Here is a 17,942-nt window from a genome sequence, read left to right on the forward strand (position 1 = left end):
GAAGATCAACAGGTGTAGCCTCCCCGCAGAGCAGGGGTGCCCGGCCTCTTAGGAAGGAAGGTGGCTGTCCTTCTAGACAGGAAATGGCACTGCCACTAACCACTGTGGGTCCACTTGCCCAGCCAAGGACCCACCTCACCCTTGTTTTCCCCACCTGTAATTTGGGATAGGAACACATCCTTTGTACATTGTGATGAGGGACAGAAGAAGTCATGGATGTTCCTGGCACAGTGCCTGGAAAATATTAGTCACAAAATAAGTCTTTGATGAATGAATGTTAAATGAATGGATGAATAAGGGAAAAGAAAATTATCTTGAAATAGAAAAGTTAACTAAAGAATGTCTTCCAGAACTTACTAAGCTTATTAAAACAATGATCACTGGTCCTGGCTGGTTGGCTCAGCGGTAGAGCATCAGCCTGGTGTGAGGATGTCTTGGGTTTGATTTCCGGCCAGGATACAACAGGAGAAGCACCCATCTGCTTCTCCACCCCTCCCCCTCTCCTTTCTCTCTGTCTCTCTCTTCCCCTCCCGCAGCCAAGGCTCCGTTGGAGCAAAGTTGGCCCATGAGCTGAGGATGGCTCCATGGCCTCCGCCTCAGGTGCTAGAATGGCTCCAGTTGCAACAGAGCCATGTCCCAAATGGGCAGAGCATTGCCCCCTGGTGGGCATGCCAGGTGGATACCGGTTGGGCGCATGCGGGAGTCTGTCTGACTGCCTCCCCACTTCTAACTTCAGAAAAATACAAAACAAAACAAAACAATGATCACTGGACTCCAGCCTGGTCTGAATAATATTTTCAATACTCAATTGTGGGCTTTAATCTGCACAAAGATTTGGGTTTTCTATGGGAATTGTGTGGCCTGGGCAGAGGAAGAACCCATCTGAGCTGGTCTGCGGAGGCCTGGTCAGGCACCCCAGGTTTATCACCAACGGAGGGAGCAAGTTTCACGGTAATTACCTTGTAGGTTGTGCCAATTCAAGCTCAACGCCCCTGCTGAGGCTGGCTTGGGGCTTCGAGTTCTTGTGGGAGATTTTGTTTATTCGCCCAGAGCCCTGGGCACCTTCCGCTGGCCCGGGCCGCTGTGGGAGGGTCCCGGCTTTCGCAGAGTCCTCAGTTCAACTCCTCGCACTCCGCCCCGGACCCCAGCCCCTATTTCTGGGCTGATAGCCACATCATCGGCCCTCTCTCTCACGGCGATGGCTCTCAGTTTCTTCTTCTCTTTCTTCTGATGAGTTCAACCATGTCTCACAGTTTTATTTTATTTTATTTATTTTATTTTATTTTCCTTGGCCATCAGAGCTTCCTTTTAAGTTTAGCTATATTGCTGGAACTGGAAGTCTCTCCAAAGTTCTTTAAGACATAAATGTAAACCTCCGGTGTTTTTTTTTCTCATCGCAGGTGTGTGTGTGTGTGTGTGTGTGTGTGTGTGTGTGTCTCAGACAAAGCCTGGTGTTCAGTCCTGGCTGCTGGGTGCACTTTCAGAATCCAGTGTCTTCATCAAAAATCATTCCCATAGCCCTGGCCGGTTGGCTCAGTGGTAGAGCGTCGGCCTGGCGTGCAGAAGTCCCAGGTTCGATTCCTGGCCAGGGCACACAGGAGAAGCGCCCATATGCTTCTCCACCCCTCCCCCTCTCCTTCCTCTCTGTCTCTCTCTTCCCCTCCCGCAGCCAAGGCTCCATTGGAGCAAAGATGGCCCGGGCGCTGGGGATGGCTCCTTGGCCTCTGCCCCAGGCGCTGGAGTGGCTCTGGTCGGGGCAGAGGGACGCCCCGGAGGGGCAGAGCATCGCCCCCTGGTGGGCAGAGCATCGCCCCTGGTGGGCGTGCCGGGTGGATCCCGGTCGGACACATGCGGGAGTCTGTCTGACTGTCTCTCCCTGTTTCCAGCTTCGGAAAAATACAAAAAAAAAAAAAAATCATTTCCATTTACTTATCTGCCTGAGATGGCAGCGTTTCCTGTAAAAAGTACCCTGCTCCGATTCCCATCTTAGAGCTGAGCTAATAACAGCTGATTCTCGAGCACTTCCAACGTGCCAGGCACTGTGCTCAATTAGACGCACGGATCATTTACTTCAACCCCCTCACACCTCCATCAAGCAGATACTGTGTTTATACCCAGTCATTCCCGAGGAGGAAACAGGTATGGAGGACGATTAACTTTCCCAGTTTCCCACCACAGAGCCAAGCCCAGGATCTTAGTGTCTACGTTCTACATCCTCCCTAATCAGGGTTTCAGAAGTTGCTTTGCAAGCAACTCTACAGTTCTCTTGCCAAAGCCCCTGGGCCAAGCAATCATTTTAACATTGATTAAGAAAATAAGATCAAATGATGTGAATGCAGGAAGGACTTTTATAGCATGCTATAGAAACGCCGTTGCCGCGTGGACGGGACCCCCGCGAGCACACTGGGATCAGTATCTCTCCATTCAAAGTTAGTTACGTGCGTTTTACAAGTTTAGCCTCTCCAGTTAAGTGGATAAAGAGCCTTCCTTCCCAAACCATCCTTTGGACTCTTGAACAGAAGAAACTTGTATGGAAAATCCGGAAAAACTCTGAGTGTGTTGTTTGCAGTAGACACAGTTAATTATTTGGAGAGCATTCGTGCGGGTGGTGACATAGGCTCCATCCCCCCCCCCCATCAGCAGGTGTTCCCTGAGCCCCTGCTGAGTGGCAGGCGCTGTGTGTCTCACAGCCTTGGTCAAGCTGTTTTTATTTTTCTTGTTATTCTGGAACAATGTTAGATTTAGAGGAACGTTGCTGAGAGATGTGCTTCAGCCGGTTTCCCTCACACTGGCACCTTAGCATCTTACATAAGCACGCTGCCTTTGTCAGCACTGAGACATCAACATCGGTACCTTACTCATTAGCTGCAGATTTCACCGGGCTTTCTACTGATGTCTTTTTCGGTCCCAGAATCCAATCCAGGACCCTGCACTGCATTTGCCAGGTCCATTCATAAACCAACTCACTCGGAGAGTGTTAAAATAGCCTTGTTTTCTTTGCTTCACTTTGGGGTCCAGTTCAGCAGAGGCAGTTGAGCTGCATTTCCAATGCTCCAGGGGAAACAGGCAAACGCAGGATAAACTAAGCTCCCACGCAAGCTGGGAGCTGGCCCACTAATCCTGAAGGGAATCCTCCTCTGTCCTTGTGAGGCCAGCACATCAGACCATCTCCTCTTGAGCCCCAGCTCAGGGTCTTGTGTCCATCCGTGTGGGAACCGGACTCAGGACCAGGCTTGACAGAGCAAACTGCTCTGTGGTCTGCCCATCACAACCCCATGTCCAGCTGAGTCACTGGCGAGGCCCACCCTCCTGACCACTAGTTGGAGAGATTGCTATCAGCTAGGTAGAGAAGACACTTTTTAATCTTCAGTTTGTTCATTCATTCATTTATTCATTTTTTACCATTCATTGTTTGTTTTTATTTTTAATTTTTCTTAAGTGAGAAGTGGGGAGGCAGAGAGAAAGACTGTTGTATGCACCCTAACCAGGATCCACCTGGCAAGCCCCCTACCAGGTGACGTTCTGCCCATCTGGGGGTCATTGCTCCATTGCTCGGCAACCAAGCTATTTTCGTACCTGAGGCAGAGGCCATGGAGCCATCCTCAGCCAACTTGCTCCAACTGAGCCATGGCTGTGGGAGGAGGAGAGATAGAGAGAAGGTGAAGGGGAAGAGGTGGAGAAGCAGATAGTCGCTTCTCCTGTGTGATCTGACCAGGAATCAAACCCAGAACATCCATACACCAGGCCGACACTCTACCACTGTGCCAACCAGCCAGGGCCTTACCATTCATTTTTTTTTTTAAATACTTTATTGATTTTACAGAGACAGGAGAGAAAGGGGAGCATGGAATGGGAAGTAACAACTCATAGTTGTTTCAGGCTAGTTGTTCATTGCTTGCTTGCGGTATGTGCCTTGACCAGGGAAGCCCGGGGTTTCGAACCGGCAACCCTGGCATTCGAGGCTGAAGGGCTATCCACTGCGCCACCACAGGCCAGGCTACCATTCATTTTTAATTTATTCAGCAAACATTTATTAAGTTCCTACAGTGTATCAGGTATTGAATTAAATGCTGGGGGTATCCGGGGGATCAAAACAGATATAGTCCCTGCTTATGGAACATCACATAGTTACTTCATTCAATCTTGAATACCTACTAAGTGTTTAACACTGAGCTAGGCGATAATAGGGGAGAAGGGTGTTTGTGATCAGGCCCTGCCCTCCGGGAAGGCAGCTGGCCAGGGCGCCCGAGGTGCTGGTGCAGACGGGAAGGGGGAGAGAGAACTGGCAGCGGTGGTGAGGAGGGAAGGCTTTCAGGAGGAGGCCCAGATCTTAAGCTCAGCTGCATAGATGGTTAAAAACCATCTGCATAGATGGTTAAAAACAAGTAGTGTGAGTAGGGGATGGAGAAGCAGGAGTGTGCACTGTGTGTTTCCTGCGAGGGAAGAGACAGGCCTTGCCTGAGAGGGGCTCTGGGTCGGGGTAGAGGAACATATGTTTGAACATGTGAGCTGGGCTCCATTGCTCTAAAGAGAGTCTTCCTGGCCTGACCTGCCTGGCCTGACCTGTGGTGGTGCAGTGGATAAAGTGTCGACCTGGAAATGCTGAGGTCGCCGGTTCGAAACCCTGGGTTTGCCTGGTCAAGGCACATATGGGAGTTGATACTTCCAGCTCCTCCCCCTTCTCTCTCTCTGTCTCTCCTCTCTCTCTCTCTCTGTCTCTGTCTCTCGTCTCTCTCTCTCTCTCTCTCTCTCTGTCTCTCCCTCTCCTCTCTAAAAGGAATAAATAAATAAATAATTTAAAAAAAATAAAGAGAGTCTTCCTGTCTCCCAGGGACATCTGAGCCCCAAATCCCAGAGCAGCCGGTCTTCTTGCCTCACAGTGGGGAACAAGGGCTCTCGGAGAGGAAAGGCACGTCCTCCCTGGTGGAGACAGTGAGCTGTGATGCAAAGAACACTGGATTTGGGACCCTTTGGTCTTTGAGGCCTGGCTCTGCTGTTTTCCAGCCATAGGACCTGGAGCAAGTTACTGGTTAAGTCTCAGCTTCCTCATCTGTAAAGAGGAGATAACCATAGCACCTACCTCACAAAGAGTGTCACAGGGATGAAATAGACCAGAGGCCTCAGAGCCTGGCACAGCGCCCACTACCAAGGAGGAGCCAAACAGTGGTAGCCAGTGAGAGCAGTAAACAGCAGGTGGGTTTCAGGAGAACTTCGAGGCTCATGGAACATAGATGGAGAGAGACACAGGTTACAGACCCAACTGAAGCCTTGGACAGATGGGACAGTGAACAAGTCCAGTCAGCAGAAATGAGTTTGCAATTGTCATGGTTTTGAAAGAGGGAGGCAGTGGAGCGCTGGTTTGAGCAAATCCTAAATAGGAGGTGCTCTGTGAAGGCCTTTTTCTGTACAGCTGAGCCTCACCTGGAGGTCCCCTTATCTCACACACACACACCAAAATCAACTCAGGACTGGAGTGTGACTAGCAGCAGCTCTTGCGTTAGCCCTGAGTCCCCTCCGCAGGTGCAGGGAGCACATAGGGAGGAGGGACCACAGCTTGGAAGAAAGGCATTGGTCTCCACCTTGAAGAAGAGTCCCAAAGGGAATTCTGGGGCCTTCAAAGCAAACAGAAAGAAAGCAGCAGGGGCCATGGTCTTGAGAACGCTGTGAGGTACCAGAGAACTTTCTAGACACATTTTCCCTCTGCCTGTGTCATCTCAAGGTGATCAGTAGATTTTCTAGGGCAAAGCTGAGGAGATCGTGCCTGGATTCCGGGGAGGGGGTGGGGAGAGGCACCCAGGGGCCGGGTGAGGGCCCAGGTCCTGGGAAAGGGCACCCAAGGAGCCTCGATGGGAATCCACGTGATGAACCAGTGGAAGGCACTGCCGTTTCCATGGCGACATGATAGAAGCTGATCTGAACTCTTTAAGCCAGTTCTTTAATAAATACTTAGGGTTAGAAAAAGGTATGTGTGGGAGATTGTTATTCTCCATAAAAAAAAAAAAAGTATTGGGTGTTTTGTTTGTTTGTTTAAGTGCTTACTAGGTCAGAGTTGTTTTGCTCTTGGCTAAGGCCTAGAATGCATTCAGAACAGAGGAGAAAAATGAGTTTTCTCATACATCTTAATTCTGGCTTATGCTAACCTAGACTGTGAGATGTAGAGTATATCTATCCATCCCCGATGCGTTTCCCCAGCCAGACAGCCAGCCTTTCAGCCGCAGTTACTGAGCCAACCTTGATCCTGCGTGGAATGTTCTGTCTGTAAAATGAAAGCGTCTAGTATTTTTGGTTTGACTTAAGCTCCTCGAATCTAAGGAGTTTCAGGGCTGTGCATTCAGGGGGCTTCCTTTCTGGGTGCGGAGGGGCAATCGGACAGCTCTGAGACCCCCGCGTGGCTTCAAGCCAGAAACACCCTGTTTTTAGCTGTTCTATATGTTGGGTTCCTGCCTGAGATTTTTTTTGAACAAAGGCTCCCTGACTGAGAAATCACCGCCCCGGAGGGTCTCTGTGGACCTTGCAGTGGCAACGCTGCAGCTTGAAGCCAAATTGTTTTTCATCAATGTCCCTGCCGTGTTGGATACAGAAATAAAATGGCGAGTAAACCTGGGTCACAGCCCCTCAGGGGCTCACTGTCACTGTGAGGATAAACCGAGACTATAAGTGTGAAAACCTGCTTGAGTCAAAGACTGTTGTTAAGATAATAATAATTATTATGACAGTGGAGTCGGGCAGTCAAGATACACCCGCAGGGAAAGGCAGCCTATAATTCAGGTTACAATTAGGGGCCAGGTGGGAACCCCGCAGACTTCTCTGAGAATCGCAGAGCTCTCCTGGGAATGCAGCTCTGCTCGCCGGGTGCCTCCCCCAGGGGCTGCTGCGTCCCTGCTTCCCCCGCCCCACCGAGCTCGCTGCTGGGGGAGCAGGACCCTCCGCTGGAGGCGCCTTGCAGTGATTGGCTGAGCTGGAGGTTGTTGCTAAGCTACCAGTCCGCGGGAGACTGGGGCCCCAGCGCAGCCCCATCCTCCACGGCAGATCCATCCCACGCAGCCTAGCTAATTCGGGCACCGTGCGAACGGGATCCCCAGCAATTTCAATTGTCAGCTGCCAAATGCCTGTCTTTCTAGGATTTTTCACTTAGCAAGAGGGCTTGTGGAGGATGGGAAGAGAAGTCTTTTTTTTTTTTTCCCCCTGAGTCACTTTGAATAGCTGCTTCTCTGCCTAGACCTCAGTGTCCTTCTTTCGATTGCTGGGGTCCATTTATTTATCCATTATTCGTGTTTTTTAAGTGCCTTTCATGTTCCGGGAGCTGTATCAGGAGCTAAAGACAGAGGGCTGACTGAGACAGAGACCATCCTTGCCCTCACAAAGGAGAAACGTTAGGCATTGAAGCAAATGAGAAACACATATCTAATTATCCCTCTGCTTTTCCCTTTAATGGTTTCTCTGCCCCCTTTCCCTACTAGATCTGCAGGGCCCCGCACGCTGACAGGGGAGAAGTGCTGCAGCCCCTGCCATGCCTCTAACTACATCACACCATCCCTTCCCACGCCCTGAAATGGGGGTGCACACCCTCCTCCCCACAGTGTTCTTCCGCGGCTCTTTTGCATCCACACCTGAGCCTGAGCACACCTTGATAAAGGCGTGGGGCAGGGGTCATTGCCCCCTGATCAGATGAGAAAGCTGGAAGGCGGGGACATTGAGGTGGCTTTTTCACAGCCCCCCGGGGAGTCACTGGCATACCGATACTGAGTACTTACTACGTGTGGGCACTTAAACAACCATTTGCCTCAAAGCAACACAGTCAAGTCAGTATTATCATTTCCATTTTATGGTGGCAAACTGAGGCTCGAAGAAGTTATATGACTTGCCAGCAATGACCCAGCTCGTAGGTGGCAAAGCTGGGATTTGAACCAAATCTGTCTGGCTCCAAAGCCTGAACTCTTCCCAGGAAGTGGATGTGGTCCTAGGAAAGAGTGGTAGACCAGACGGCTGAGACCTGGCACAGCTTCCAAACGACCTCGAAGCCTCAGAGTCCCAGCATCGTTTTTTTTGTTTTGTTTTTTTTTTACTTTCAACACTACAGACTCATAAAACCTGGTGAGTGGGCCACACTGACCAATATAGTTAACTCTGTTATCCATCTGTCTGGGATGACCTTGCCTCCAAGCTTTTATTGGGTAATTAAGTCAAATAGCTCTTCCTGTGATCATCTCTATCATGTGCTCTTTCTTCCTTTATTTTCCTTTGTTTACGTGCTGGACAAACATGGAGCACCCACAACGTGTGGTGGGAGGCTTGGTGGCAGAGGGGACTATGGCCCATCCCCATCCCGGCCCTTGAGGAGCTCCCAGCTTATAGCAAAGGCTTCTGAAAGGCCTTCTATGGCCCACCCTCAGAGAATCTCCTTCTTGGCTTGGGAGACATACTCCCCACCGTTAGATAGTACAAAGCTGTGAAGGGACACGGTGAGTGTGGGCTGGGGGTGGGAGCAGGCAATCCTGAGTTTCCCCATGGCACTGCCTTCAAATCCCACCTAGCTGTGGTTACTGTGGGACACTGTGTCTCGGAGCCCAGCAGCCTACAGCTTGAAAGGAGGCCTTTAAATGGGAGAAGGTGCTGGAAAGTGCAGAGATGCATAAAGAAGCAAGCTAAATTTATATCCCTCCTCACAGCACCCAGCAATTGCTATGCTTAACACTTGACTTTCTACCAACAGAGACTTGTTAACCAGAAGATTAGTTGCTTTCCCCCTCAGCTAGGAAAAGCGAGAGAAAAGGGGAGAGAGAGGGAAAGAGGGGGACTCTGAAGACAGAGACACACAGACAGACATGAGGAGAAGCAAGGAGAAGCAGAAGCAGAGATAAAGACATCCTTGAGAACACATCCCCCCCCCCCTCCGTGGGCGCAGGAAAGAATATTAAACTGCATGGGAGAAATCAGACGGTCTCCTGTCCCCTCCCTTCCTGGCTATATGATTCTGGCTAGACTATTGCTGACTTCCAAATAGCACTGTTTTTAGATGTAAGTACATTGGAGATGTCTGTACTATTTCTATTATGTTGGCCACTGCTTTGTCCCTGTCACCCAGCACCACCCCCTGAAAAGCTAAGTTGACTGTAAATGGATCATATCCAAAAGCCATGATTAAAATAAGCATTAAAGGACTAAATATGCACATGCTTTTGACTTAGCATTCCCACCTCTATTCTCGTCCTCAGGAAAATAAGGAAGGACACAGGCAACGAATTCAGCATGAGTTTAGTAATTGCAGCATTGTTTATAAAAGCAAGGAAGCAGTGGCCCTGGCCGGTTGGCTCAGTGGTAGAGTGTTGGCCTGGCGTGCAGAAGTCCCGGGTTCGATTCCCAGCCAGGGCACACAGGAGAAGCGCCCATCTGCTTCTCCACCCCTCCCCCTCTCCTTCCTCTCTGTCTCTCTCTTCCCCTCCTGCAGCGAGGCTCCATTGGAGCAAGGATGGCCCAGGCGCTGGGGATGGCTCCTTGGCCTCTGCCCCAGGCACTAGAGTGGCTCTGGTCGCGACAGAGCAACGCCCCGGAGGGGCAGAGCATCGCCCCTTGGTGGGCAGAGCGTCGCCCCCTGGTGGGCATGCCGGGTGGATCCCAGTCGGGCGCATGCAGGAGTCTGTCTGACTGTCTATCCCCGTTTCCAGCTTCGGAAAAATACAAAAAAAATACAAAAAAAAAAATAGCAAGGAAGCAAACTAAATAGCCAACCCCTTTTGGGGACTCCCCCTCTCAATAAATAACCTTATAATCTTACAGTAGCTTTCCATGCTGCTTGTAAATTAGGTTATAAGTAGGGTACTTATTGAGGGGGAAAGATATGATTTATGGCATAAAAAAAAAACCAAGTTACATGCCTAACAAGTGGTGCTACAGTGGATAGAGTGTTGACCTGGGATACTTAGGTCCCAGGTTCAAAACCCTGAGTTCACCAACTTGAACACGGACTCATCCAGCTTGAGTGCAAGCTCATCAGTTTGAGTGTGACATCATCGACATGACCCCATGGTCACTGGGTTGAAGCCCATGGTCGCTGGGTTGAAGCCCATGGTCGCTAGCTTGAACAAGGGGTCAGTGGTACGGCTGGAGCATGCCACCCAAGGCATGTATGAGAAGCAATCAATGAACAACTAAAAGTGACACAAGTACAAGTTGATACTTCTCATCTCTCTCCCTTTCTGTCTTTTCTTTCTCTCTCTCTGTGTGTGTCTGTGTGTGTGTGTCTCAAAAAAAATTACAAAACAATGTAAATAGAATGACTCCATTAAAATATTCTTGTAAGTAAGAATAAATATAAAATATATAATCTAGGAAGACAAACCGAAAGTTAATCTCTAGGTGGAGGGATGCCAAGTCATTTTAATTCTTTTGCTTATCTGCATTTAAAACATTCCCCCCCCCAACAGGGAACACGTATTTCTTATGCAATAGGAATAAATTTCTTTTCATTGGTGCCAGCAAGCACCTCCTGCTGGGAGTCTGGGAGTGAATGGACAGACTAAACAGGTGCTCCTGGCTCCTGGGCATTGTGGAAAAGGCCACTAACCTTATTGTGAGTACTTCAACTTGCTCATTAAGAATTTCAGAATCAGCGTGTCCCCACCCTGGTTCAACTCCGCATCCCAAATGGTCCTGTGGGCGAGAACTCAATGACCCAGCACATTGGTATCCAAATGCTCAACTGTGTCATAACCTGCTGGTGGGTTGGCTGCCACCCTCCCTCGAGGGAAAATGCTCTTTGTACAAGTTGGCACACCATAAAACCTCACTAAAACTGCAGGGCCTTCCCCCCTCCCAGAAGCACCCTCCTCTCTAAGGAGGTGACAGCTACGACCCTCTGTTGCTCAAGTCAGTCCCTAGCACACACATGCAGCTGTGATTCTAAATATTGGTGGGACAAGGTCGTTACCATGGCAACCCAGGCTCGCTCAGCCTCTGGGATCAGTCCAATGCCCAGGGAAAGAAGGTGGGGATGGGAGTCGGAACCAACACGGCCTGGCTGTCTCACCTCAGGAAGGACACTTAGTGTTTCTCTGACTCAGTTTCTATATCTGCAAATGAGGCGGAAGCTCCTTATCCTGTCCACCTCCAGGGTTAATGAGGAGTCATCTGTGAACTGTAAAACACAGGAGGAGTAGAGCATCACTAGCTTTGGTTTGTCCCCAAATTGCTGTACTACGTGACTTCGGGCAAACCACTAAACCTCTCTGTGCCTCAGCGGCTCTATTTAGAAATAGAAAAACAATGTTCACTGCGACAACTTCCCAGATACATTGTCAGGCTCCTGTGAGAATCCCAGAATCTCAAAATAAAATTAGAAGGAATCTTAGCCCTAACTGCCCACCCAGGATCCCCTTTGAAAAATTCTCTAACTGAAGTACTCGTCCTGTCTCTGCTTGATTACCTCTAGGGGCAGACAGCTCATGCCTACACAACTTCCCAAAAAGCCACTGCTACAAGATACTGATTGTAAGATAGTTCTTCTTTATAGGATGGTTTACAATTAAACATTTGTTCAAAAAAATTTTAGCAGTCCTTTTTAGAGCTATTTCCACTCCTGGTTTTCCCACAGAGCTCCCACAAGGTGGAAATTACCAGCAATCACCAAGAAGCAGATTCAGGCCCGGGTCAGGAAGCTTACGACTTAAGTTTGATGGATGGAATATGGGTTCCAGGGATCTCACAGTCCAGATTAAAATCCCACTCTGTCCACTTACTAATAGCTGACCTTGGGCAAGTTATATTACATCTCCGAGCCTCGGTTTCCTGATCAAATGAGTGAGGAAAAAATGATCTACTTCATAGTATTGCCATGAGAATCTAGCATGACAGTACTTCTTAGTAAACCCAGAACCCGAACTTCCCTGGTGGGATTCTGGAGGTTGGGGCGGCAGCTTCTACCTTCCTCTGCCTCCGAGCCCCACCTGGTGCATGTGCCCTGGCTGTGCCCCTCTGGAAGGAGGGAGAAGGTTCACCTCCCCTCCTGGGCCTGCAGCTGGGCTGGGCACAGCTGTCTTCATGGCTCCGGGGGCCAGGCCTGTTTTAGGGGCCAGGAAGGGAAGATGATGTGGTGGTCTCAGGACAGAGTCCACGCCTCCCTGTGTAACGCATCGGCCTCGAGGTCAGCACCCCTCCCTGCGCAGAGATTTAGGTGGCGCTAAGCCAGTGTCCTGGGGTGTCACTTGGTGAAGACTTGAAACTGTGTGTTTTTGATGGGAATCTCATATTGAGAGGCAAAAATCCTCTAAGACTCCAGAAAAATGTAGTCTGGTGGTGGGCTGCCAGGCATGGTAGTGGGAAGTTGGGGAAAGCTATACTGCTCACAAAAATTAGGGGATATTTCAAAATGAATGTGAAACAGTAAAATATCCCCTGATTTTTGTGAACAGTGTATTTTGGGGTCAGAAAGTGGTCCTTTGCCTCAGTGTGAATGGAGTCGGGATGCCTAGGGCCAGTTCTGCCATCCACTAGCTGTGGGATCTCTGGAACCCGTGACTTCATTCTTTGGCACCTTGCTTTCCTCCCGTGCAGAACGACCCGTGGGTTCCTGAGCCCTTCCCTGCTTCAGAATTCTAGGGTTTCCCATTGGTCGCATGCAGGGTGAGAGGGGAAATCGCCTTGGGCCCCTCTTGGCGATGGCCGATGACTTCCAGGCCAATGACCTCCCGCTCCTCTCTGCTTCCTCCACAGATGAGTATCTTCGAGTCCTCAATGTGGGTGTGGCCGAGGTGAAGAAATCCTTCCTGGGGCCCTTGGCTCCATCCTGCAAGATGGTGCAGATGATGCGGCAGTTTCTGTACCAGGCCCTGCCCGAGGACTCCTACAAGGCTGCCAACGGGAAGCTCCATGTGAGCCTCACCCGGTTCACGGATGGAGAGAGTGTTGTAGTTTCAGAGTACACGTCCAAAGAAGAACTAATTGAGGCAAGGGGGCGGGGCCCGGCATGGGGCGGGGCTTGGCATGGGGCGGGGCCTAGACGTGGGGCAGGGAAGAAGAGCTTGGAGGGCTGGCTGGTCCTGCTTCTCCTGACTGGCCCCTGGAATGGTCTACCTGTCTTCCTCCCTTCTGTTTTCTGCTTCCCTGGTCCTTCCCTCCGTTCAGCCTCCTGGCATCTCTCTGTGTCAAGCACACTGTTGAGGAGATGGACAGAGAGAAGTCCAAGATAAATCCGACCTGGTCTCCATCCTCAAGGCTTCAGCACCCAGAGTCCCCAGGGGCCCAGCACCTCCTTTTCCCTCTGCCCTGCCCTGGTGCTAACCCTGCAGCTTCTGTGGGGGCCGGAGTGCTACCAGCAGAGGCCCTGTCTCCCATAGGGCCTCCCGGGCTGGGTTACAGTGTATCCCCTTGGAATTACGACCAGTTTGTGGGTGCAGCCCTCCCCTCTGCCCCCTTCTCCCAGTGCTCCTTGACAAAAGGATTGAATAATCACTAAATGGGTTATCACTTAGAAAAGTCCACTCCAGCAGTGAACTGTTTTAACCTCATTTATATAAATGTTAGCTCTGAATTGTTATTGCTGGACAGTGCTATGCATATACCCAATTTTCTTTCACGATGAAGGGGTTAAGCTGCATGACCCTCTGTCCCATATTTCTATTCCCCTCCCCTTCCCTGAGTGAGTACAGGGACCCTGCTGCCCCCCTCACATGCCAACCCTGGCCCGGCCACCGTCCTGAGGGTGGAGGATGAGTGGGCGATGGGCACGGGTACTTCCTGCGCCCGCCTCCTGTCTGCCTGGGTTTGTGAGCACCAGCTCTTTCAGACTTTCCTCTGCAGGGCAGTTCTGCCACCTTCCACTTCTACCCACGCCAGCCAGAGCAAGCCACACACAAAGCAGGTCTTTGTGCTTTTGCACCTGCCGTGCCCTCTGCCTGGGCTGCCCTTCTCTCCCCCCACTCCCCTCCGCCTGCTTGAGGAGACTCCACACTCCTGCCACGGAGCTTTCCTTCCTCACCTGCCTGCCCCACGTCCCCCGTGGTTGGGTGCGCCTCCTTTGGGGCCACCTGTCCATCCATGTTCACATCCGTCATAGCACCTGTCACCCCTGTTACTGTCACCTAATTGCCTGCTCCCCCTCTTTCAGTCTTCCCGAGAGTGAGCATCCCACCCTCCTTTGATACCAGGGGTCTGAAGCCAGAAACACATTGATGGTTGTTGAATCCCATTGGATTTATGGAAATTTGGTGCTAGAAGGGACCCTGGGGATCACTGAGGTCACCTTTCCCCTTTAAAGCTGGAACATCAGGCCCAGACTGACCAAGTTGGTTACCAAGGAAGGACCCAACTAGTTAGGGCCAGGACAGGGACGGAGCCTGGGAGGCAGTCAGGGCCTCCCCCTTGGGTTTGAGGAAGCCAGGCAGGCAGTGCCCCCCAGGCCTGCAGGTGAGCCCTTCCCACCAGCCTCCGGGGCCTCAGGCATCTCAGCCCTCTTGTCCCCCCACAGGCCCTGTACTGCAGCTGCTTTGTCCCTGTGTACTGTGGCCTCATCCCCCCGACTTACCGTGGCGTGGTGAGTGCTTCGGCGCGGGAGGGGATTGAGCCAGGATCCGGGGTGGCCTCGGGGCCTCTGGGACCCACATCTGGGAGAGCAGAGGGGTGGTCTCAGAGTTCAGTGGGAAGACTAAGAGTTGGAAAGGTTCCATGTTTTCCTACTCAGAATCCCCAGCGTGAATGGATTTCTGGGGCTTTAAGATGAACTTGCCCAGCTCGGCTGTGCTTTGCTCTGGACATGCCAATTGATTACTGAGCCCAGCAACTCAAGATTCCCCCAGATTTGACAGAGAGTGTGGGATATAGATCCTGCAACATTGGGACCTGGAACCTCGAATGAGAGGGACCTTCAAGGTCATCCAGGCTAGTGCTTCCTAAACTTTAGTGTGCCCGTGAGTCACTCAGGAGTCCTGTCAAATAATGCCAAATCTGATCCAGGTAAAAGTACACCTCTAACAGGCATAACAGGCATCCCCTGAGGCCGGTGCGGCTGGTCCGCAGACCACGCTCTGAGTAGGAGGGTCTGACCCATCCCCTCCTCATTTCATAGCTAGAAGAAATGAAAGCCAGAAATTAGGTCCGGCTAGTACATGGAGCCCAGTCTGCATGTCCGCCGTGTGCCTCTCAGTTAGCCAGGGAGCTGGAGCCTCAGTATTTGTGGTCCTTTGTTTATAATTGAGGAAACAGGTCCCCCAGAAGGGAAGGGACTTGAGGGTGGATACATGACAGCCAGTCTGTGGGGCAGCGTGGAGGGTCCTTGGAGAGCGTCAAGGGTGCCTGAGACCTCAACAGAGAGAAGCAGTTTGGCCCCATGGCAGCAGCCTGCAGTGGGGCTATTTCTCAGCCTGCTCAGACCCATCATTCATGTACCTTCTCCGAAGGCCGTGGGATGGGCAGCTGAGTGGCCCTGGGCAGGTAGCTGTGACAGGAGACCATTCACTCCTGCTTCATCCGGCATATGATGGCCCCTTCCCAGAGAGGCCGGGAGCCCCATCTCAGCACCAGTGAGATGGCCGAGGGGAGCCCGTGCGGGCGCAGAGCACTGGGCTGGAGTCCAGAGCCACTGCGGACTCACTGAGTGACCGTAGGCACGCCGCTCTCCCATGGCCACCTCATCTCAAAGACTTGTCCCGAGGGACCCATCTCCTTGATGTAGTCCCTGCATGGGGAGAGGACCTCTGGCCCCCGGTGAGCCTTTCCCGCTCTGCCCCCCGCAGCGGTACATCGACGGGGGGTTCACGGGCATGCAGCCCTGCTCCTTCTGGACAGACTCCATCACCATCTCCACCTTCAGTGGGCAGCAGGACATCTGCCCCCGGGACTGCCCCGCCATCTTCCACGACTTCCGCATGTTCAACTGCTCCTTCCAATTCTCCCTGGAGAACATCGCCAGGATGACCCATGCCCTGTTCCCCCCAGACCTGATGGTGAGAGCCAGAGGACCGGGCGGGGTAGGGGACGGGGACCTTGGTGGGGCTGGGGTGCAAGGGGGGCAGCCAGCAGGGTCCACTCAGCTCCTTCTGTGTCTTCTTCCCTCAAATGATCTTTTTTAAAAAGAATTTTATTTATTTATTTTAGAGAGAGAATGAAGGGGTGGGGGGAGCATCAACTTGTAGTAGTTGCTTCTTGTATGTGCCTTGACCCGGCCAGCCGGGGGCTATGAACCGGCGACCTCAGCGTTCCAGGTCGACACTTTCAGGCAACACCTCTTAAACTTCCCCTTAGACCTGTGTCCTGGCCTTTTCACGAATGATCTCTGTGACCTTGAACAAGTCCCCTAAGGTCCCAGCCTCCACTTTCTCCCCTGTGAGATGAGGTGAGGTCAGATGCTGACGGTTAACTGGACTCTTCTGCCCTGATGTGCAGTGTCACTTCAGCGGACTATGGCCCGTGGCCAAGTCCAGCCCACGGTTCGTTTCTGTACAGCCTGTGAGCTGAGAATGGGCTTTCCATTTCTTTTCTTTTCTTTTTTTTTTTTTTTGTATTTTTCTGAAGCTAGAAACGGGGAGAGACAGTCAGACAGACTCCCGCATGCGCCCGACCGGGATCCACCCGGCACGCCCACCAGACGCTCTGCCCACCAGGGGGCGATGCTCTGCCCCTCCGGGGCTTCGCTCTGTTCCGACCAGAGCCACTCTAGCGCCTGGGGCAGAGGCCGAAGAGCCATCCCCAGCGCCCGGGCCATCTTTGCTCCAGTGGATCCTCAGCTGCGGGAGGGGAAGAGAGAGACAGAGAGGAAGGAGAGGGGGAGAGGTGGAGAAGCAGATGGGCGCTTCTCCTGTGTGCCCTGGCTGGGAATTGAACCCGGGAATTCTGCACACCAGGCCGACGCTCTACCACTGAGCCAACCAGCCAGGGCCTGGGCTTTCCATTTCTAAAGGGCTGTTAAAAAAAAAAAAGAAGTAAGAGAAAAAGAAGAAACACAGAGACTATTTGTGGCCCGCAAAGCCCCAAATATTTACCGGCTTTCTGGGCAGTATCTTGCGTGATTCGTCAGCATCCTCTGTGATAGATAGTCTTATTTTATCCCCACTTTCCAGATGCAGAAGCTGAGGCCGTGAGAGCTTACATCCACACGGCCTCACAGGCAATAAGAGGCAGCACTGGGGTTGGAACCCAGTCCCAAAACTTTGCTCTTCCTACGGCCCAAATGCACCTGTCTGCTTCTGCTATAGACATCTCACCGGCTGTCACCCAGGGGCAGCTGGAGGTTGGCTGTGAACAGCTTAACACAGTAACACAGCATCACCGTGGACACGTGATCAGGAGCCACCCCCCACTCATTAGCAGGGAGTGTGGGATGGGACACTGGACAGGTACCTCCCGGAAAAGTCCATCAAAGAAAGCCTGAGCGCGGGGGAACTCAGGGGCCCTGGGAACTCAGTGGCCCGCTCTGGGTGAGGGGACCGCCGCAGTCGGTCGCCATAGCCTCGGCCTGAGTTCCCTCCTGCTGTGCCCGCCTTGCAGGTCCTGCACAATTACTACTACCGAGGGTACGATGACGCTGTTTCGTACTTGAGGCGGCTGAGTGAGTATCATGTGGGGCCCTGAGGAAGGGAGGCCTGAGAAAGGAGGGTGGGCAAAGACAGGAACAGAAGGACTGAGCAGGGAACATTCCTCCCCAGTTGGTGACCTGGAGATGCCCTTCACTCAGGAGAGCTGGAAGTGGGTGCCCTGTCCCGGCACCCACCGCACTGGCGTGGCCAGAAGTGAGGGTCTCCGTGCCAAGGGCGCTTGTAGGTCAACAGACGGGACAGAGTCTGGGCCTTTTACAAATATATTTCTGGATTTCAAAACTCTACTTAGGAAATAGTTCATATCTTATATGTTCATGTCATTTCATCCTCTTCCATTTTATCTTCTTTCCAATAAAACTGTACTGTTAGTGAGGAACTACATGTGACCAGCTTATATTTGCATAAGACTTTACATGA

The 17,942-nt window shown here is 51.8% G+C and overlaps 1 protein-coding gene across 1 annotated transcript in view; it reads left to right on the top strand.

The window, feature by feature from the left end:
- PNPLA1 (patatin like phospholipase domain containing 1) overlaps positions 1 to 17,942 on the top strand; it is a 54,624-nt gene that overhangs the window by 14,568 nt on the left and 22,114 nt on the right. Inside the window, exons 2-5 of the mRNA XM_066236521.1 lie at positions 12,709 to 12,941; positions 14,462 to 14,527; positions 15,726 to 15,935; positions 17,476 to 17,536. Coding sequence (XP_066092618.1) covers positions 12,709 to 12,941; positions 14,462 to 14,527; positions 15,726 to 15,935; positions 17,476 to 17,536 — 570 coding nt within the window. The remainder of the gene's footprint in view (positions 1 to 12,708; positions 12,942 to 14,461; positions 14,528 to 15,725; positions 15,936 to 17,475; positions 17,537 to 17,942) is intronic.

This window comes from Saccopteryx bilineata, chromosome 1 (assembly GCF_036850765.1).
Source record: "Saccopteryx bilineata isolate mSacBil1 chromosome 1, mSacBil1_pri_phased_curated, whole genome shotgun sequence".
Lineage (NCBI taxonomy): Eukaryota > Metazoa > Chordata > Mammalia > Chiroptera > Emballonuridae > Saccopteryx > Saccopteryx bilineata.